The sequence below is a fragment of the Jaculus jaculus genome, chromosome 2, assembly GCF_020740685.1.
Source record: "Jaculus jaculus isolate mJacJac1 chromosome 2, mJacJac1.mat.Y.cur, whole genome shotgun sequence".
NCBI classification, from domain to species: Eukaryota; Metazoa; Chordata; class Mammalia; order Rodentia; family Dipodidae; genus Jaculus; species Jaculus jaculus.
This window is the reverse complement of record NC_059103.1, coordinates 43,893,572-43,915,839: the sequence shown is the minus strand read 5'-3', so window position 1 is coordinate 43,915,839 and position 22,268 is coordinate 43,893,572. Positions and strand designations below refer to the sequence as shown.

The 22,268-nt window shown below is 44.8% G+C and overlaps 1 protein-coding gene across 3 annotated transcripts in view; it reads right to left on the bottom strand.

The window, feature by feature from the left end:
• Positions 1-22,268, bottom strand: part of Loxhd1 (lipoxygenase homology PLAT domains 1) — a 206,281-nt gene that overhangs the window by 139,513 nt on the left and 44,500 nt on the right. For all 3 annotated transcript variants that reach the window (XM_045144249.1, XM_004656811.2, XM_004656812.2), the window contains exons 5-6: positions 12,541-12,639; positions 762-910 (exon numbers count right to left, since the gene is read on the bottom strand). In XM_045144249.1, coding sequence (XP_045000184.1) covers positions 762-910; positions 12,541-12,639 — 248 coding nt within the window. The remainder of the gene's footprint in view (positions 1-761; positions 911-12,540; positions 12,640-22,268) is intronic.

The following is a 22,268-nucleotide window of genomic DNA, read 5'->3' as shown; positions in this document are numbered from 1 at the left end:
CAGCTGTGTCCTGTAGCTAAGGCCATCTATGTTCTGTGGCTGCAGGGACACAGCACCCACAAGGCAAGACTCCCTAATGCAGAAGCCAAGAAGGATAGGACCTCCAGAGAACGAAGCAATGGAGGAAACGGCGACGCTGATAAGCGGAATTATTTCTTTCTTGCCTTTCCACAGACGGGCCCCAGACACACCAAATCATCCCGGACTGCACAGCCCCCTCTCTCCCCACACAGGCTTAGAACATGAGTGAACACATGGTTTGGAGTCCATACATTTAGGTCAATATGGAGGGTCAGCTGTGGCTGAGCAGCAATATCTCTCCGCGATCGTGGAGTGACTTCCGCCACTTTTATATAACCTGAATTAGGCGCTGCACAGATCAGGGGAACTGCGTGCGTGCGTGCGTGTGTGTGTGTGTGTGTGTGTGTGTGTGTGTGTGTGTCCCCACTGTGGAGCCCAAGGGTGGGGCAGATTCTGGTGAGCCCCAGGCAGGGAAAGCTTCATGGTAGAGCTTTGAAAAATGGTTGGGCCCTGGCTGGGTCAGATGAGAGAGCCGGGCTTGGAGAAAAGGTTCTAAAAAGGACAGTCTTTGGAGGCCCCCAGGAGGGTAGTGTGACTGGCCTGCAGACTCAGGTAGCAGAGTGGAGGCAGACAGACCTAGAGAAAGAAGCTGGGCTGAGTGACAGGCCTCAGAATACCCAGCAGCTCCCCACTCAGCGCGTCCTGGGCCCCCGGGACTGCAGGGAAGCCCTTGAACCCACCTTGGATAGGAACCAGCCCGCAGATCCCCCCTTGTTGTTATGACCCACATTGATCTTCATCAGCTGCCCTAAATCCGGGGCATCCAGCATGAACTTGTCTTCGGCTCCCTTTTCAAAGTTGTCCTTCTCATTTTCCAGCCTACGCTCTCCTGAACACACAGAGGCAAGAAAGTCACACAAAGACCAGAGGAGAAGAAAGAAGCAACTATGAGTCTGCCCGGTCTACCCACGGAAAGGGCCCTCGCAAAGTCGAGGGCGGCTCCCCACTGAGATCTAAGGGCTCCTTCCGTCCTTCCAGCTCTGGCAAGGCCCAGTTTGCCTCTTGTGTGGTCAGTGCCCAGGTCTTATAACCGGGTTTCTGATTTCAGCCTTAGTCTAGAGTCCCCATCCCCGTATCCTATTCCAAACACATGAGGCCCTGTCTTGCCTTAGCCACAGACAGCTCTAAACCGGAAAAATGAGTACGGTAGTTGGTACAGGGGCTGTGGCTAGAACCCTACATTTCTTACAGTGACCCCCCTTTCTAGAAGTCAGTGCTGATAGCCATCACTGGACTCTCCCAGCTGTTAACATGATCTCTCTTTTCTCCTTTCTCCTTGCCACAGACCAAGGAGGTAGAATTAACTCGGGCTTGCAAATGAAGAAACTGAGACTGAGAAAGTTAAATAATTTCCCAAAGTCATGGGAGGCCAGTGAGCACAAAACTAGCATTCCCATTTTAACCTGTTCTCTCTGGTTTCTTTTTTCTGCCATTTTCCAGCATCATGTTTCTGTGATTATGTCTGTGTAACTCAAATTAGCCCTTCTAATCCCACACACACACACCAAAACACCAACTTTATGCTCAAACCATTTGGTATTCTCCCATTTTCTAAAATTTACATTTTGACATCCCGAAATATAGAAAATAATATCAGACATTCATGTACCTACTGCCCATCTGAAAAAAAAATTTTTAAAGCCCCGCAAAGATGGTTACACTATGTTAATTTCCACCAGAAGCATATGAAGATTTCCACTGCCCATGATCATTTTTTCAATGTGTATGCAGTGCATGTGTGTGCACATACATGTGTGTGCAGATGCACGTGCACATGTATGCACATGTGTGTGTAGGCCAGTGGCTGACAGCAGGTGTCTTCCTTGATCACGCTCTACTTTATTTATGGGGCAGGCTCAATCACTGGAACCCAGAGCTCACCCATGTACATTGTCCAGCCAGCCAGCCTGCATGAAGACTACTCTTGTGCTTCTGGATTACAGGCAGGCCATATGCCCATCCAACATTTATGTGGGTTCTGGGGATCATAACTTCGGTCCCCCCACTTGTAGAGCAAGCAATTTATCCATTAAGCCATCTTCCCAGCCCCATAATCATGATTAATATATTTTTTTAAAAAAATTTTATTGTGGCCAGGTGTAGTGGTGCACACCTTTGATCCCAGCACTCAGAAGGCTCAGGTAGAAGGATGCCTGTGAGTTCAAGGCCAGCCTGAGACCACATAGTAAATTCCAGGCCAGTCTGGGTTAGAGCAAGATCCTACTTCCAGAAAACTAAAAGAAACCTTTTTGTTGTATACAGACTCATTGAGGTTTAAAATTGCATTCACTTATTCATTTGTAGAAATTGAGTATATATATATATATATATATTGTGTGTGTGTGTGTGTGTGTGTGTGTGTGTGAAGGAGAGATGGGGGCAGGTTTGCTTCTCTGTAATTTTTCTATTCATATCCTTTATTTCATTTTCTCCTGCTTTTTCTTTGTCTATTGTATTTTTTGCATGCAGGTATGTCTCTAGTTTTTTGTTTTAATTTTTTAAATTCATTTATTTGAGAGTGACAGACAGAGAGAGAGAGAGAGAGAATGGGCGCACCAGGGCCTCCAGCCACTGCAAACGAACTCCAGATGCGTGTGCCCCCTTGTGCATCTGGCTAATGTGAGTTCTGGGGAATCAAGACTTGAACCAGGGTCCTTAGGCTTCACAGGCAAGCGCTTAACCACTAAGCCATCTCTCCAGCCCATGTCTCTAGTTTTAATGGGCACTATCAATATTTTCATTTATTGTGCTTTTAGTGAACTAAGAAATTTCATTCCTAAATTAAGATTTTAAAAAGTACTCGGAATTTCTTCTAATTTTTGTTGTTGTTGTTGTTGTTTTTTGAGGTAGGGTCTCACTTTAGCCCAGACTGACCTGGAATTCACTATGGAGTCTCAGGGTGGCCTCGAACTCATGGTGATCCTCCTACCTCTGCCTCCCACTAAATTTTTTTTTATAGTTTTTGCACATTTAAGTCTTTAGCCCATCTGGAAGTTATTTGTGTTCATGGTAAAAGGTAAGTATCTAATTTTATCTTTTCTCAAATGGATAGGCAATTGTTCAAACACCAGTAATTAAACATCTCTTTCCTTCTGTTTCTAGGTCCTTTATTCTGTTCTATTAGTCTGTTTGTTTATCCTTCTTCCAATAGCACACCGTCCTAGTTTTTAAAGTCCTACAACGTCTTAATATCCAGGACAGAGACTGTTCCCATATTACTAATGTTGTTTATATTGTCTTCATTATAAAAAATTGTCTTGGCAATACTTAACTCTTTATGGTTCAACATGAATCTTAAAAGTAGCTTAATGTATAGGCGTTGTCTTTTGGGAACTTGACTGACATTGCATTATGCTTATAAACAACCTGGAAAAATTTGACATCTTTGTAGTTTTGAATCTTTTCTTATTCATGAACACATTTCCATTTATTTATGTATTCTCTCATGTATGTGTTATTTTATTTATTTGACAGAGAAAGGAGATACTAAGAGAAAGAGAGAGAGAGAGAATGTGCATGCCAGGGCTTCTTGCCACTGCAAACGAACTTCAGAAACATGCACCACTTTGTGTATCTGGCTTTATGTGGATACTGGAGAACTGAACCCAAGCCATGAGGCTTTGCAAGCAAGCTCCTTTAACCACTCAGCCATCCCTCCAACATATCTCTTTGGAAAGTAGCTTCTGAAAGTCCTTGAGACAATTGACCCTCATCAGATGCTGAGAAGAGAAACCAGGCGACATCATACCTTGACAATTGCATATATTGTTCAATAAAAAGTTATATTTTCCCCAGAAAGTTCATCATTCTTAGCATATAATTGCTAATGTAAATAGTACATTTTTACACTCAATGATTGAGGTGGCTTTAATAATTTTTTTCTAATTAATCTTGAATCTATCGCCTTTATTAAACCTTCTCTTTCACTGGTCCTGATATTTTGTAAATTCTGGATTTGATAGATTTCTTTAATTAAAATGAAAGCTTGTTAGCCTACAATGGCACATATAATCTCAGCACAGCTTCAGGGGGCAGAGAAGAGGGAAATGAAGATGGAGACAGAACAAAGGAAAAAGAAGAAAATAAGTTTTTTCCTTCAATTTCAGTCATTATAGATCTTAATTTTCCCTTGCCCTTTTTGCTAACCTTGGGACTTGTCTGCTATGATGAACACAAATCATGATCAGCAAGACTATTTCTGAGCTAATTCTATCTTAGCTTCTTTAATATGCTACTGACTAATCTAAGATTATTGAATTCCTGGAAAGATCCTTGTAGAGCAGAAATTGTCATTTATCCACCTATTTATTTATAAATTTAGTGTACTAATTTGTTTTTAGGATTTGTGGGGGTTTTTTCATAAATGAAACTAACCTTCACACTTTTCCTTTAACTGTGCCCACCTGATTTTTGATATCAAAACTCAAAATGAACACATGACCTATTTCCCTGTTCTTTGAAACAGTTTATATAAGGTGGAGATTAGTGGTAGATTAAATACTTGGTATATTTTTGTCTAAAGAATCTATGGGTCTGGGCTGGAGAGATGGCTTAGCAGTTAAGCGCTTGCCTGTGAAGCCTAAGGACCCAGTTCGAGGCTCGATTCCCCAGGACCCACGTTAGCCAGATGCACAAGGGGGCGCACGCGTCTGGAGTTCGTTTGCAGTGGCTGGAAGCCTTGGCGTGCCCATTCTCTCTCTCTTTCTCTCTCTGCCTCTTTCTCTCTGTCTGCCGTTCTCAAATAAATAAATAAAAATGAACAAAAAAACTTTAAAAAAAAAAAAAAAGAATCTATGGGTCTGATGTCTTGGGTGGATTTCAATAGCTGCTTCACTGGCTTTGGTGATTGCCCGTCTCTTTGGAACTAGCTTCTACAAGTCCTGGAAACAACTGATCCTGATGGGAGGCTGAGGTGAGCGACCAGGCTGCATCACAGGGTGACACTCCCATGGCCCGGAATCCACGGTGTGTCGGGAAGAGCCTTGTGCTTGCGCAAGCGTGAAAGCTACACAGCAAAGAAGACTGACGGCTGAGACTCTTCCTTGTCGAGGTCCTGTGAGACTCCAGCGATACTTCTCCAGGGACGCAGCTGGAGCCCAGCGTTGCCCTGGGTGACGGCAGCTCTCCAGAGCCTGCCATCTCGCTCAGCAGCACATCCGGCCATAACCTGAACTCAGGTGGATAGCGGAGGCTTCCATACCTGCTATTGGCACTGTTAGTTTCCTCCAATAAATTCTGTTCCAGATGACAATGATGACTGACATTCTACCGGATCTCTCACCTTTCTTCTTTCGCTGATTAATTACTTGGAAAAGTGTATTTCAATTTCTACATGGGCTGGGATATTGGAGTTCCTTAATAATAATAATAATAATCAGTGGCTGGAAGCCCTGATGCGCCCATTCTCTCTCTCTCTCTCTCTCTCTCTCTCTCTCTCTCTATCTGCCTCTTTCTCTCTCTGTCACTCTCAAGTAAATAAAAATGAACAAAATAAATAAATAAATAAACTCTTCCCCCCCCCCACACAAAAATAATAATAATGATGATGATGATGATGATGATGATGATGATGATGATGATGATGTCTCTTACTGATTCACTTTTTAAGACTTGCTTTGTGGTTTTATATGTAGTCATTATGTACTTGAAAAGAATGGGTATCCTCTATCAACTAGATGTGGTGATGTGCACACTTCCATTAAATCAAGCTTACTGGGCTGGAGAGATGACTTAGTGGTTAAGGCACTTGCCTGTGAAGCCTAAGGACCCAGGTTCAATTCCCCAGGTCCCACGTTAGCCAGATGTACATCATGGCACATGCATCTGGAGTTCGTTTACAGTGCCTAGAGGCCCTGGCATGCCCATTCTCTCTTGCTCCTTCCCTCTGTCCCTCTGTATCCAATAAATAAATAAATAAAATGATTAAAATTTTTTTAAAAAAACCAAAAACTCTTGTAAAATCAAGCTTATTAACCGAGCAGTTAAAATCTTCATTCGTCCTAAATTTTAGCCATTTGGTATTATTAATTATCAAGAGCATGATGTTGTAATCTCCCACATGATTATGTATTTTTCAAGTTACATCAAGAATTTTGCTAAGTGATGCTTTGCATATTTGATGATATGTGATTAAGTTTATACAAATTCAGAATTACTGCATTATTCTTTTCATCATTATTCTTTTGCTGTCGTCACTTTGATTTTGAACAAAGTAGTTTGCCTAAATGTTTAATGAGATCAATGTGAACAGTAATGCTGGTTACTTTCCTACTGTTGATCACTATTTATTCTCAAGTCTTTTCTTTCTTTCTTTTTGTTTTTTTCAAGGTAGGGTCTCGTTCTCCATCTAGCCCAGGCTGACCTGAAGTTCACTAGGTAGTCTTTGGCTAGCCTTGAACTTACACTGATCCTCCTACCTCTGCCTCCTGAGTGCACCACCATGCCAGTTTTATATATATATATTAGAGTGGGGCAGAGAGAGAGAGATTATGAACACACCAGGGCCTCCAGCCACTACAAACAATCTCCAGATGCATGCACCACTTTGTGCACCTGGTTTAAGTGGGTACTGGGTTATCAAACCTGGGTCCTTTGGCTTTGCAGGCAAACACCTTAACCGCTAAACCATCTCTCCAGTCCTCAACTCTTTTCTTCTTTAAATTTTTATTGATACTTTCCATACATGAACATAACCGTAATTTGGTCATAATCTCCTCCCATTACCTCCTTTTGTCTCCCTTCTTCTGCCCACTTCCACTGAACTCCTTCTTCTTTCAACTAGTCCCCTCCTATTTGATGTCTTTTGTTTTGAAAATCCACCTCCATGGTCCATGTCCAAGTTTGGCTGGGCTCAATACTTTGCAAGTCAGGTAGAGGTAATTACAGCTTCTGTGTAGTCCTAGTCAGAACAGTCACCTCATGACCACAGAGAACATTATCTGAAAACACACTTCTCCCCATCCTCCGGATTTTACAGTCTTTTGGCCCCATCTTATGCAAGGTTCTCTGAGACCTGGAGGGTCTGATAGCGAAACCTCATTTGGTGTTAAGCACTCAATAGGCATTTTTTTGTCAACACTTTGATGAACTATTAGCTTTTTTTTTTTTCTTCTCCTCCTTCATTGCCTCTGTCAGAATGATTGGGTCTTTATTCCCTTTACTAATTCGATCAGTTTATGAATTATATTTTTCTACTTTTGAGGTTTATCTTCACAGGTTAATAATCACATGTGACCTACTGAAGTCTAAAGTTGATGGTTCACTCTTCTGAAGGTGGGAGATGTGTTATGGTTCACCTCTAATTATCCACTTTCCTTCTCAAATATTGACTTTAAGTCTTGCCCTTATACTGGCGTAATTACTATGTTTTCCTTAGATGTGTTACATAGTTATTGAATTATTTTTGCTCATCCATTTTCTGTGACAAACTCTTACTCTATAAGTAGTCCAGGCTGGCCTAGAAATCACTATGTAACCCAGGCTAACCTCATATTCCTGATCTTCCTACTTCAGCCTCCCAAGTGCTGGGATTATAGGCAAGAACCATCACTCCCACATGGCTTTCATATTCTTTTCTCTTTCTTTTGTTTGTTTTGTTTTTCAAGGTAGGTTCTCACTCTAGCTCAGGCTGACCTGGAATTCACTATGTAGTCTCAGGGTGGCCTTGAACTCATGGCGATCCTCCTACCTCTGTCTCCTGAGTGCTGGGATTAAAGGCATGTGCCACAACGCCCTGCTTTCATTGTCTTAAAGTATATCCTTTAGTGGTCCTTCAAGCATGAGTACAAGAGACGTATCTTCATTTCTTTGCTGGAATGGAAACTTATTATTTTTTCTCCTCACTCCAGAATGATAACTTATTGGGTACAAAATTATATGTTGACATAACATTTTTGCTAAGAACACTGAAGATACGACAATGTGAATTTATGACCCTGAAAATATGATTACATGTATTGGTGACAGAAGTTTTCTATCAGTCTAGTTGTTATTTTTATAAAAGGCCAGCTGCCAAACCTGTTTCCTTTTAGGATCTTTCTCTCTCTTTGGGTTTTACCACAATGTACATAAATGTGGATTTGTTTACATAGTCGGTTCAGTGAGTCATTTTGCTACTTTCATCTGAAGATTCATATTTGCTCAATTTTGGAAAACTTTCAGCCATTGTCTCTGAATACTTCCTCTCACCCCTACCTCATACTCTCTGGAACTCTTCAGCATCTCTCAGACCTTCACATGCTCACCTCAGCGCCCATGACTTCTCATGTCTACTGCTTCCCCATCCTTTTTCTCCCAGTGGTACAGCAAACTATTTTGCTCATATTTGTCTTATAGTTCACTAACTCTATACAACTTTTTAAAATTATTTTTATTTATTTATTTGGGGAGGCACATATAGAGAGAAAGAGAGAGAATGGGCACACCAGGGCCACCATCCAGTGCAAATGAACTCCAGATGCATGCGCCACCTTGTGAATCTGCCTTACATGGGTCCTGGGGAACTGAACATGGGTGCTTTGGTTTTGCAGGCAAATGCTTTAACCACTATACAATCTCTCCAGCCCTACACGACTATTTTTATTGTTTAATTGGAATTTAATGGGGATAAGCATACAATAGGAAAAAGGAGAGAAAAGTCTCTGTATTCAGTATTGTTAGTCACTATTACTGCCTACACAGTCTCCATTTTCTAATATAAAACAGATTGCAAATGTTCTACCTCATGATTTCTGTGTCTTTTATTGATTGGAAAATGAGGTTTCTTTGGCTATGACCTTAATAAATGGCTTTGAATCAGGTAGCTTGGAAGTTAGATGCTTGATTTTCAGTTGTGAACCAAACACAGATATTTACCTTAAGGGAAATTTGAAAACTGTATCTCTGTTATAGCACAAAGCCTATCTATTTAAATACATGGCATTTAATGAAAAAATGATATGAAGAGAAATCAACATTTTAAGCAGTGTTTAAGAGTTAAATGGAGCTTAATTTACCTGGTTTAAACCTACTCTGCAAACATAGAAATACTTTGATGAACTAGCAATGATAACACTTTGGAAATACTTCTAGTGGGTGAGCTTTGTGGTAATAAATGAAGAAACTCAAAGCTGTGGACTGATAATAACCCTCTTAGAGGTCAAGGAGGGGAAATGTGCCTGGTATGGTAGTGCATGCTTTTAATCCCAGCACTCAGGAGGCAAAGGCAGGAGGATCACCATGAGTTCAAAGCCAGCCTGGGAGTACAGAATGAGTTCCAGGTTAGCCGGGGCTAGAGTGAGACCCTACCTTGAAAAAAAGGAGGTAGGCTGAAGAGATTGCTCAATAGTTAAGGTGTTTGCCTGCAAAGCCTAATGACCTGGGCTTTGATGCCCCAGTACCCATAAAAAGCCAGATGTACAAGGCAGTGCATGCATCTAAAGTTCGTTTGCAGTGGCTGGAAGCCCTGGCATGTCTATGTGTGCTCTCTCTCTCTCCTTGCAAATAATAAAATATTTTTTTAAAAAGGAGAAATCTAGCTGGGCACAGTGGTACACGCCTTTAATCCTAGCGCTCAGGAGGCAGAGGTAGGAGGATCGCCATGAGTTTTTTTTAGTTTTTCAAGGTAGGGTCTCACTCTAGCTCAAACTGACCTGGAATTCACTCCATAGTCACAGGCTGACCTCCACCTCACAATGATCCCCTTACCTCAAAACCACCCCCAAAAAGAAGAAATCTTAGGTGAGATGTCTACCTTCATGCCTGAAGAAACTCAACAGTATGAACTATAAAAACCATAACAGATTAAGCTTATTCAAACTTCAAAACCTCCTGTCTTTTTCAACTTATTTATAAACTTCTGACAAAAGCACACATAGGGGCTGGAGAAATGGCTCAATAGTTAAAGGCATTTGTTTGCAAAGCCTGACAGCCAGGGTTCAATTCCCCAGTACCCACATAACACAAGATGCATAAAGTGGCCCATGTGTCTGAAGTACATTTGCAGTGGTAAGAGGCCCTAATGCTTCCTTCTTGCTCCTCTCCCACAACTCCATTTGCAAATATATATATATATACAGGCATACATAGATGCATTATTTCATGTTACTTCTATTTTTCTGGCAAAGTACCTGTTCACTGCATATCTAAATGTGATGAGGAAGACAAAATAATTACATATTTTTAACATTTAATTAACACATTTTTTAGGGAACGGGGATTTTTATCACAGTTCCAAATTTTTTCAACTATTTTTTGAGGCAAGTTCTCACTCTAGCCCTGGCTAACCTGGAACTCACTCTGTAGCCTACATTGGCCTCAAACTTATAGTGATCTTCTGCCTCAGCCTCCTGAATGCAGGAGAAAAGGTATGATCCTCCATGCCTTGCTGGTAAACTATTTTTAATTGTTTTGTTTCACTCATCCATTAAATGCTAAGCTTTCACAGCTGTATTTTCATTTCTTATCTTTCTGCTTGATCATTTTCCCAAATGTGCTACGTTGTTTCATCATGGTTTATTTTTTTCAATCATTCCTTTAATGTCTTTAATAAGTTTAAACAATGTAAGTTGTATACTTCCTCATATTGCTCCATGATCTGAAATTCCTAAGGATTAGATCTTGTTTGGTGTGTTGACTGATGTTTAAAGTTTTGATGAATTGTGCCCTTGGGTGTTTTGCTGTTTTGGAAAATAAACTTATCTCCAATATCTCATCTGTGGGAGTCTTGTGCAGTTTTATAGCAATTTCTGCTGAGTATTAATGGGAATTTATCATTGCTATAGAACCAAATAATCTGTATGTATTGAAAGGGTCTCCATAGCTGGAGAGATGGCTTAGCGGTTAAGGCACTTGCCTGTGAATCCTGAGGGCCTAGGTTCAATTCCCCAGTACCCACATAAGCCAGATGCACAATGGGACACATGCATCTGAAGTTTGTTTGCAGTGGCTAGAGGCCCTGGAGTGACCATTTCTCTCTGTCTATCTGCCTCTTTCTCTCTCTCTCTCTCTCTCTCTCTCTCTCTCTCTCTCTCTCTCATAAATTAATTAATTTAATTTAAAAAGTGGGGCCTCCAAATGACACTTACACTGTAAGGTCAGATCTCAAGCCTAAAGTATATGCCTAAAATACCAATTTCTTAGCAGTTTGGTTTTAACTCTAGAGTTTTTGAAGGGATAAGTTTACTAAGCCAATGAGCAAACATTTTCCTGGTCTACTTTTCACTAGAGATGTCCCTCTGAACCTTCAGAGTTTCTCATTTATATACAGTTCTAATTTCAAATCTCTTGCCTCATGCAGCGTCTAGGTCCCATTTTCTGGCCTCAGTTGAGCATTAAAACCTGTCTTCTCAGCTGCTGCACATGAAAGCTCCCTCCTTCTAAAAGCTACAACATCAATTCAGAGTTAACATTTTGGTCCTGTGATTCTTCTTCATTTCTGGTTCGTGGAGAGTTATTTTTCATTTCTTACAAGCTCAGGAATACATTTTGAATTTTTAAATTATTTATTATATCCAAAACTCATGTCTGTCTCCTTTTCTGGTTCCTCCTATGCTACTCCATTAACTTGGCAGAAGTGGGAGTGAACCACCTGTCTTAGATGGGCTGAGCTGATCTTCCTCCCAGCACCTGCAGCTCCTGATTCACTGTGGGCCAGGCCAAGTCTAATTCTATCTCTTGGCCCCATTCTGGTCTGTTCCACTTCACTACACTGAATCATACCATACCCCCCCCCACACACACACACAAGCACACAACCCAAATTATACTTCAGATGAGCAGCTTATGGAAATAAAGAGATTAGGTGCGAATGAATTCTCTGATGAATGGAGTTGGCTTTGTTGTTAGGTAGGAAGTGGGTTAATTTTAATCAGCCCCAAACTCAGACCCACAATATTCTGAAACTCCATCGCATGCATACAAATTGTTTTGAAAACTCATCAAACATAAGGAAATTTTATGATGCAAAATAGATACCCACCTGGACATGGTGGCACATGTCGATAATCCCAGCACTCAGGAGGCTCAGATAGGAGGGTCACCATGAGTTCAAAGCCAGCCCGGGCTAAGAGTGAGTTTCAGGTCAACCTGGATTACAGTGAAACCCTGCTTCAAAAAAGAACACACACACACGTACACACACACACACACACACACACACACACACACACACACATACACCCTACTACCCAGGATAAGTCATGACAAACCACAGAACAGGAAGCTGCATTCATCTGTTAGGAGGTCAGCTTATCTAAGAAGCAATGCAGGGAATGGCCTATTAGAAAAGGATTCAAACCCGAGGCCCGGCATAGTGGCGAATGCTTTTAATCCTAGCACTAGGGAAGCAGCGGTTGGAGGATCAACCTGAGTTCAAGGTCAGCCTGAGGCGACATAGTGAATTCCTGGTCAGCCTGGGCCAGAGTAAGGCCCTACCTCAAAAAAAGAAAAAGAAAAAGAAAGAAAAGGTTTCAAACCCATTACCTGTATCTCCATACTCTCCAAAAATATTGATGAAGACATCAGCATCTGTCCCTGCACCAATGACGTCACCAGTGTACACTTTGACTTCGTACTTGTTACCTGGGAACAAGGACAGAGAAACCCTTCACTCCTTAGGATCACAAGAGAACAGGGGCCCCTAAGTAGCTACCATACCATTCACCCTGTCCACAGAAACGCATGAACTGCCATCATTACTGTCAACAGCACAGCAAGAAAGATGCCACTCACTCCAAAAGGTCATTACTAAGCTCCTTGCAATACATAAATTATAGGCAGTGAGAACTTCCTGTTTTAATATACTAATGTGTTCCTTGGGCCATACTCAGGTTGCCTTGGGAGTATGCTAAAAAAAAAAAAAGTGGGGGAGAAGATTCCAGGCTAGAGAGATGGCTTAGCAGTTAAGGCACTTGCCTGTGAAGCCTAATGGCCTGGGTTCGATTGCCCAGGACCCAAGTAAAGCTAGATGTACAAGGTGGCAAATGCATCTGGCGTTCGCTTGCAGTGGCTGGAGGCCCTGATAGGCCCACATTCTCTTACTCTCTCTCTCTTGCTCTATTTGTCCCACCTCTCTCAAATAAGTAAGTAAATAAATAAAATGTTTTTAAAACACTAGGTAGAAAAGTGCTGAGAAGCAATGCCAATAGCAGTATTGCAGTGCTAAGTGCAATAGATTTATCACACTCTCCAGAGACCACTGAGAAAGAGGTGGTGGGAAGATCGTAAGAGCCAAAGGAAGGGAGGAGTGCCTTGAGATACTGTCTTCCATGCACAAAGGGACCATGGTACTCATGATCTCACAGTGGCTGGTGGAGACAAGAGGGGGAAAAATGACGATAGAAAAACAGAAGGGAGAGACTAGTTGGAAAGAAGGGATGAAGGGAGGGTGGTGGGAGGGGTTTATGATCATATTATATTGTCTGTATGTATGGAAGTTGTTAATAAAAAGTTTCAGGGGCTGGAGAGATGGCTTAGTGGTTAAGTGCTTGCCTGTGAAGCCTAAGGACCCCGGTTCGAGGCTCGATTCCCCAGAACCAGATGCACAAGGGGGCGCACGCATCTGGAGTTCGTCTGCAGTGGCTGGAGGCCCTGGTGTGCCCATTCTCTCTCTCTGCCACTTTCTCTCTCTGTCGCTCTTAAATAAATAAAAATAAACAAAAATATTTTTAAAAAAAAGTTTCAAAAAGGATGGTGATTGGGCTGGAGAGATGGCTTAGCGGTTAAGCGCTTGCCTGTGAAGCCTAAGGACCCCCGTTCGAGGCTCGGTTCCCCAGGTCCCACGTTAGCCAGATGCACAAGGGGGCGCACGCGTCTGGAGTTCGTTTGCAGAGGCTGGAAGCCCTGGCAGGCCCATTCTCTCTCTCTCCCTCTATCTGTCTTTCTCTCTGTGTCTGTCACTCTCAAATAAATAAATAAAAAAGTTAAAAAAAAAAAAGGATGGTGATTGAAGAACAACACCCAACATTGTCCTTTGAACTTCACACGCATGCACATATGTGTTCATGCACACCCACGCACGCACGCACCCGCACACACAAATATATCAATAATAAAGGAGCAAAATGCTCACATAGTAATACAAAAAAATACCAAAAGAAGATTACCGAGGAGCATAGAATTGTTTGCGTGTGTGCATGCACGCGTGTGTGCATGCGTGTGAAGGTCAGAGGACAACTTTGGATGTTGTTCTGCAAGCTCCATCCATCTTTTTTTTTTATTTTTTTTAGTGTAGGGTCTAGCTCAGGCTGACCTGCAATTTGCTCTGTAACCTCAGGCTGGCCTCAAACTCACAGCAATCCTCCTACCTCAGCATCCTGAGTGCTGGGGTTAAAGGAGCGTGGCATCACGCCTGGCACCATTGATCTTTTTTTTTAATTTTATTGATAACTTCCATACACATACACAATTACTCTGATCATAATCCCCTCCCACAACCCTCCTTTGTCCCTTCTCCCTATTATCCTTCCAATGAACCCATTCTTCTTTCCGACTAGTCCATTTTCTCTTTTATGGCATCTTTTTTTTTTGCCCTCATACTATGCAACTCTTGGCATCTCACTGGCCTGGATCTTACCAAGTAGGCTGGACTGGCTAGCTAGTGAGCTCTGGGAATCTGCCTGTCTCCATCTCCCCAGTGCTGGGATTACGAACATACGCCAGCATGCTCAGCTTGTGTGTGTGTGTGTGTGTGTGTGTGTGTGTGTGTGTGTACACAGATATGTGCATATGTACACTCCCTATACACATGGATACAGAGGCCAGGAAAGGATGTCAGGTGCCCCCTGGCATCTAGCAACCAGCCAGGAAGAAGGAAGATGAGAGGGAGGGAAGAGATGGAGATGGTACGACCTGAAGAAACCCTGCCCACGGGCTAGGAGAGAGTGGAGAAGTAGGGAGAAAGATGATACAAGAAAGCACTGGAAGAGGCTTCCCAGAGGGAAGGTCACAGCTCATCCATGAACACGGCATGGTGGCCCACTTTCCGGGGAAAATAATACTCAGCATTCACACAGGCATTTGCACATCTTTGAGGTCATCGGGTACATCAGTGGCCATATGATACAGGCAGGGTACTGTGTTGTCACTTACAGGCGGGGCAAGCCAAGCATCAGGGGATGAGGGGGTTTGCCCAGGGGCACACAGCTGCAAACAGTGCCACAGAGGCTCAAAGCCACATGTCCTGCCTGGGAGGGCCAGTGGCTTTCCATGCCCTGTGTCACAGGTTATCAAACTTGTTCACAATTTTTTCTTTTCAATGAACGCTAGTCTTGTGTTTCATTATGGCATTTTCACACAAAATTTCGTTTCCGTTTTTAAAATATTCATTTATTTGTCTATCTGAGAGGAAAGAAAAGGAGAGGGTATGGGCATACCAGGGCCTCCGGCTGCAAATGAACTCCAGATGCCTTTGCCACTTTGTGCATCTGGCTTCACGTGGGTAAAGCCCCATCAGGTTTTGCAAGCAAGTGCCTTTAACCACTGAGCAATCTCCCCAACCCAAAATTCAGTTTTATTGATCTGCCTCTTCCCCTTCTCTGCTGTCCCCTGGCTCCCCCTGCGCCCTTCCGCCCCAGTAGCCTAGTTTCTGCTTTCACACGTGTCCGTTCGCCTCCCCCCCCCCCCCGCAGCACTTCTTTCTTCCTCTTGCTAACTTCACGACCTGTACCCACACCCGCTCCGCATATATGCAGAGAAGCATTAGAGATGGGACCTGCACACCAGAGAAAACATGTTGTCTTTGTCTTGCTGAGTCTGGGTCATGTTGCTTCATATAATGATTTCCAGAGAACCAGCCTAGATGTCCAACAAACGTGTTTTTTTTTTTTTCCAGAAAGTGCCAGACAGGAGGTATTTTAGGCTTTGTAGGCCATTTGATCTCTGTTGCAATGACCCAGCCCTGTGACATGAGTGGCAAGGACAGTTGGTTGTCAGGGAGCATGACAGGGCTTTCTGACGTAATGGAAATGGTCTTATTTTCCTTAAGGTAGAGGTTATACACCTGTCTACGTTTCCCCAAATTATTGAACTACACAAAAATAAGGCAACAAGTGCAAACTGAACTTCAATGAAGCTATTTTAAAGAAAAAAAAAAACACTGATCATACTGCATGAACAAATGAGAGCGACTGTGTCCTGCTAAAACTTTATTTTGGGGAGAGATGGCTAAGTGCTTAAGGCACTTACCTACAAAACCTAACAAGCCAAGTTCAGTTCCCCATGCCCATGGAAAGCCAGATGCACAAGACTGTGCATGCATCTGGAGTCAATTTGCAGTGGCTGGAGGTTCTGTCATGTGCATTCTCTCTGTCTGTCTCTCTTCTATCTCTCCCTCTCTCTGCTTGCAAATAAATAAAATATTAAATTTTTTTTAAAAAACTTTATTTTTGGAAACGGACCCAGGAATCTCTGGATTTGATTCCTTAGCAAGCATTATATAAATTACTCTTAAGTACAGTCCACATAAAGAAAGGCAACAGACAGGGAGCGGGCCAATGGGGCCACTGTTGCTCTGGCCTTGTGACCTGTGACCTGTTGTTTGTGCTCAAAACAGGGACTACAAGGAGTTCTCTGATGGGTCCTGATGGGAGCAAAGCTGCCTGGCTTTGGCCAACTGGAAGCTACTGGATGATGGCACTCAATCTCCCTGCTCAATAGCCCAGGGTTCTGAATGGGGTGTAGGGCAGCACCTCTCTCTTGTAGGGTTGGAACGTGTCCGGGAGGGGAGTGCAGACGGGGCCAGCTTTCCCTGCCAGCTGTGGGTGTGGAGCTAAACCTGGAGGTCCAAGTCTGGCTGGGGTCCTGCGGCCATGTGCACCCCCAGCCCACCTCAGAGCCAGGACCAGCAGAGATGGAGAGAGTAGGCAGTATTGAGTTGGAAGAAGCTAGAAAGAGTTCATTTCTCTTCCAAGGAGAGTGAGCAAGCAAAGAGAAAGACACAGCGAGAAGCACAGGGACAGGACTGCCACCCAGCCTGATCTACCCACTTGTTATATTATCTGCCATCAAAGTCACCCTGAACTGACTCTTCTTTCAGAGGGGCTGCTTAGCCCAGACAGAGCCTTCAAGCACCTTAAGCAAGAAGAATCCCTTCCTCAAGTCACTTGACTGCCATCTGTTGGTCATCCGTGATAATACACAGGTCAACCAACTCTTAAGTGAAGTTCATCTGACCCCAGCGACCCTACCCTGCAGGAGTATTCTCTTTCTACTAAAGGTCAGTGTGAGCTCAGACAGGTCAAACAAGTTTGAGTTCTTCTCTGAACACAATTCAAGGAGAGGGGCTGAGGAGATGGCTCAGAGGTTAAGGGCACTTGCTTGCAAAGCCTGCTGACCCAGGTTCGAGTCCCCGGTACCCACATGAAGCCAGCCGCTCAAAGTGGTACGTGCATCTGGAGTCCACTTACAGTGCAAGAAGTTCTTGGTGTGCCCATACCCTCTATATCTATCTCTTAAATATATAAATAAATGAAACACACACACACACACACACAGAGAGAGAGAGAGAGAGAGAGAGAGAGAGAGCCTTGCCCAGGTCCCTGTGCAGGATAAAGGCAGAGACCCAAAGCTGCTCCCTTAAACAGAAAATCTGTCCCTGGAGGCCAGCGGAAGTGCCTGCGTGGGCTTCCACAAAAGGCAGGCGCTGGCAGGCTCGAACCGCCTGCGCCTGGCGCACCAGCCGCCCCCACGCCTCCCCTGCGCTCTGTCTGGAAGAGTTGGCACATCGCAGAGACAGAACATCTCCAGAGAGCATCCTATGGGTGGGGGAGGCAGAAGGATGGGGGGGGTGGAGGCTGGTTTCCCAAATCCTGGTGCCACACGCACAGCTGAGCCTGGCAGATCAGCTCAGCATGTTCTCTGCCACCACACATGCCAAGCACCAGCCCATAGTCGTTCCTCCTCGTGTCGCTGGGAAGAGGCCGTTCCGCACCGCACAAAGGCTGAGCCTCGGGTGGACCCGTGCACGTGGCCAGCTTTTTTTTAGGAAGGAATCATGAATGAACCGCTGGTGTTTCTTTCCCTTCCCTCCGCACGTCCACAGACCCATGTGGGCGAAATGCGACCTTAATCACTCGGGCAGGCGATGGAGAGGGAGTGGAGAGGAGGCTCACGGCTCGATTTTACTCCGTTCGCTGAGCCCGCTGAGGCCCTGGAAGGAGGCATCCATCACAGGCGGTGTGTAGGAGGAGATGAAAATGAAGGAGAGGGAGAGGCTGCGGGGCTGCCCTGGGGGTAGGCAGAAGAAAGAATGCTCTCTCCCGGCTAAGCAAGGCCACCACTGCTCCAGGTGTACCAGGGTGGGCAGGAGGGCAATGCTCCGTGCTGGCCCCTGGCTGTGAATCCCTCCCAGGCTCCAGGACTGAGCGCTCCCTTGCCCATGCTGCTTCCAAAAGATCTCCACTTCCTTCTAGCTCAGAGGTCCCTCTCTTCCACCCAGGCCCTGTATCCACCCCCCCTCCTGGTTGTGCCCATTCTCCCATTAGCTCACTCCTTCCACCTCCTTGCTCAGACTCTTCTGAGCACACAGAGCCTCTGGGGGTTGCACTCCCAGTTCCCAGAGTCAAACAGAGACCCCCAAGGCTCTTCCTCTGCTTTCCCTGCAATACCCTCCTCTAATCTCTTTTCCTTCCTCAGTCTTGCTTACCATCCAGCAAATAAGACTAGAATATTCTGTTTTCCTTAGAATGTTCTCTGCTTTGCTTCCCTTAAAGACACATCCATGTAAGAACTTCTAGGAATGAGGACTTTTGAGGGGCCGGCCAATCCATCATTTCATTGAATCCTCACAGTCATGGAGTTTGTTGGGGATGCAGATGTGGGATGCTTCTTATAGGCTCATGGCTTTGCAAGGCGTTGTTTTGGTAGGTTGTGAAACTTTTGGACATAAGCCTAGCTGGCAGACAGGGGGCCTAGCTGGCAGATGGGGGGCTACAGAGTGAGGCTAGAGGGTTGTACCCTAGCCCCGGTTCCAGCTTGAGCCCTCTCCACTTCCAGGTCAGTGCCATATGACTAGCAGCTACTGAAAGCTCCCAAGCCCATGAATCTGCCTGCAACATGCCTTCCGCACACTTCCATCCTCACCCCCACCATGGTGAACTTTACCGCCTCAAACTGCAAGCCAAAAGTAAACCATCCTCCCATAAGTTGTTTCTGTCAGATATGCTGTCATAGCCGTGAGAAAAGTAATGAATATTAACCCTTTGCTACTATGTCACCATTTGACTGATGGGACAAGTTGGTTAAGAAACGTGGCCAAGTTCATACAGTTTGAAGGATTAGGCCCAGGTTTGAACTGGTGAGATCTGAACACCTGGGCTGTCTGTTTATGGTAATTGTTCTCAGCTGCCACATCTAGCTCATAGCCCAAGCTTCTCAGAAGCGCCCATCTTCCCAAGGCCACAGTGCCTCACTGAACTGCCTGTGTCTGCAATGCTCATTCACTAGGTGGTCATACACGGGCCCGGGATTTAACCTCAGTCTGATTGACCATGACATTGAAGCATCACTTAGTCATTAGTTGTTCCATCACTTCTATACATAGGCAGCTAGTGTCTTCTCCTAAGAAACTGTTGGTGTAAGTGGAGTACTCTTACATGTTAGAACACGGTGTGGGGGACGTAAGCCTCCAGACCTTCTCAGCCCATCTGGCTCACCTTCCTCACACCAGCCCTGCAGAGCTCTGTTCATATGTCCCTTGGTCACGTGTCTTCCTGGCTCCCACGCCTGCTGCCCCAAGACCTTCATTTCCACCGGTTCCCCTCCCCCAGGAACCATGGCATCATTTCTTCCCAGACTCCTCTGCGCTGCTTCAGTTCATATTCCCGGACAGCTGCTCACTCGCAGAAGGAAGAGACTAGACCTTCCCCAGCCTCCCTGGAGGGCAAGTGAGTCACATGTCATCACACCTGCCCCAAGTCTGAATATTCTGCAAATTCCTGAACCAAACAATGCAATCCCCACACATAAGCTTGCAGTAATGGCTCTCTTCATGGGCTACTGTGACAGCGTGACAGCGTTGTGACTAATAGGTACCCCAAGTAGGAGGCTATGGGGGGGGGAGATAAAGTGTGATGTTGTCTCACTCAGCCATTCAAAATAGTGGTTAGAAGATGACTTAATGCTAAATCAGGGTATTAAGTGAAAAGAACGGTTACAAAGCTGACAGTGTGTCGCAATGCCATTTTAAATCAACATATAGTGCCAAATAATTGTTTTAAAAAACAGAAGAATGGAAAGAAAATCTACCAACTTGTTAACAGGGGCGACTCCAAAGCAATCTGACACAGTGACTGAGTTCCAGCCCCTAGGATTATTCCTGGCTCCATATTTACACAGTAACTTCATCCGCAGAACTGGGGTAAGAGTAATACTTCCTCATGGGGTGTTGTAAACATTATGGATGAATGATATGTGATGGGTGGATAGACAGATACACAGACAACTTCTTGAGAATGAGTAAGTGCCAAATAAATTTTCTCTTTTGCCAAATTGTATAATACTTTTGTGTGTTTTTTAGGCCATGTATTTTCCCTCCATCACTGAAAACTAAAGAATAAAGTCACCCAAAGTTGATACTTTTAGTCTTATGCTCTGCTTCGGAACAAGCACCCGGGAGCCCTGCCAATCTATTGTGCCCTAAAGCTGGTTTTGGCATCAAACACTCCCAAGCCAGTCAGAGTAGCTAGGAGGCTGGAGGGAAGACTGTGGACTGGAAAGAAGAGAGACTCAGGGACCTTGTGTAGACTTCGTCCCTCCCTGGCAGTAAGGACTTCTCCGTGACTCTCACTGTGTCCACTCAGACCTATACCTTAATTTAGGGGAGAACCATCAGAAAGCTGGGTCAGGGCCGAGGCAGGATCCAAATCAGAAGTTCAATTTTCAAGCTAGGAGAGAGCTCGGTGGTTAATGTGCTTCCTTTATGAGCACAAGGACCAGAGGGGGGCCTGAGACCTCCCAAGTTCCAATTTCCAGATCCCACACACATGTCTGTAACCCCAGTCCCCGAGGGAAACAAGCACAGAAATCTTCAGGGTTTGTTAAAACAACAAAACAAACAAACAAAACAGCAGCCAAGTCCAGGCTCGGGAGGAAGCCCTGACTCAAACAAGAATGAGCCAAAGAGCGATGGGGTGAGGCAGCTGACAGGTCCACTCCGTTTTCACAGCCACAAAACGTGGTACAGGGAAGTGCTGTTTCCACCAGTAGGGAAAAGGATTATTTTGGAAACACCTATTTACAAATGAAAACCACCATGTTTAGAGAAAGCATGGAATTCCTCGGCCTTCTGCAAAGGTGCTGGTGGCTGGGGCTGACGGATGCCGGAGGCAGTGGCCCCGTGAGGACAGAGGCCTCAGTAAAGCTGGGGACTAGTGTGTGAGTGTGACACCAACAAAGCCCACCGTCTCCCCACCATTTCCTTTCACTCTGTAGAAGGTCAAGCAAACCCCTTCTCATCCATAACGTCAGCTGGAGTACCCCCTCCTCCGTTAAGCCCTCCTGATTCCCCTTCAACTGTGGGCCCGGGTCACCCCCAACTCTCAGCACTCTCTTTGCATTGGAATTCTCTGCCCTGCCAGTAAGCTCCAAGAGTCGAAGGCCTGTACACGGACACCCTAACCACCGGCTCTGGTGCATAGAAATTGCAAAACAACTCAATCATTGGATTACTGAGTGAAGGTGCTCGCGAGTGGGAAAGATATGGAGACACGAGAGTCAGTATCAGGAGCCCGGGGCTCCTGCCCTGCCCCACAGCCAAGCTGTGTGTCCACGAGCAGGTTGCTCAGCTCCCCTGGGCCTCCGTTGCTCCTCGCTAAAGTGGACGTGGAGAAGGCAAAAAAAAAAAAAAAAAGTCCCTCTCAGTCCTCAAATTCTCTTTTCTGCCTTACTGGAGCCTGGTTACGGGTGGTTGTCTCTTCCTACTCTTTCCGGAGATGATCTTCCGCCGTGCTAGGAGGAAGCAGATGGGATGGGTGGGAAGCTGCCATGAACCTCAGAGAAGGAGAATTCGGCAGGGCTGGTCCACTTCCGCCACCCTAAAGCCCTGGTTCCTGCACCTAGGAACCTGGGACCAACCTCCATAGGCTCAAGGGAGTGGTGACTCCCAGGCAGCGTCCGAGGTAACAGGCCCTGGACAAGGTCTAAAGCTGGCTGATGGAAACCATGGGGTGGGGGGAGATGGAGGCTGGGAGGAGAGGCGCTTTCTACAGACTCAC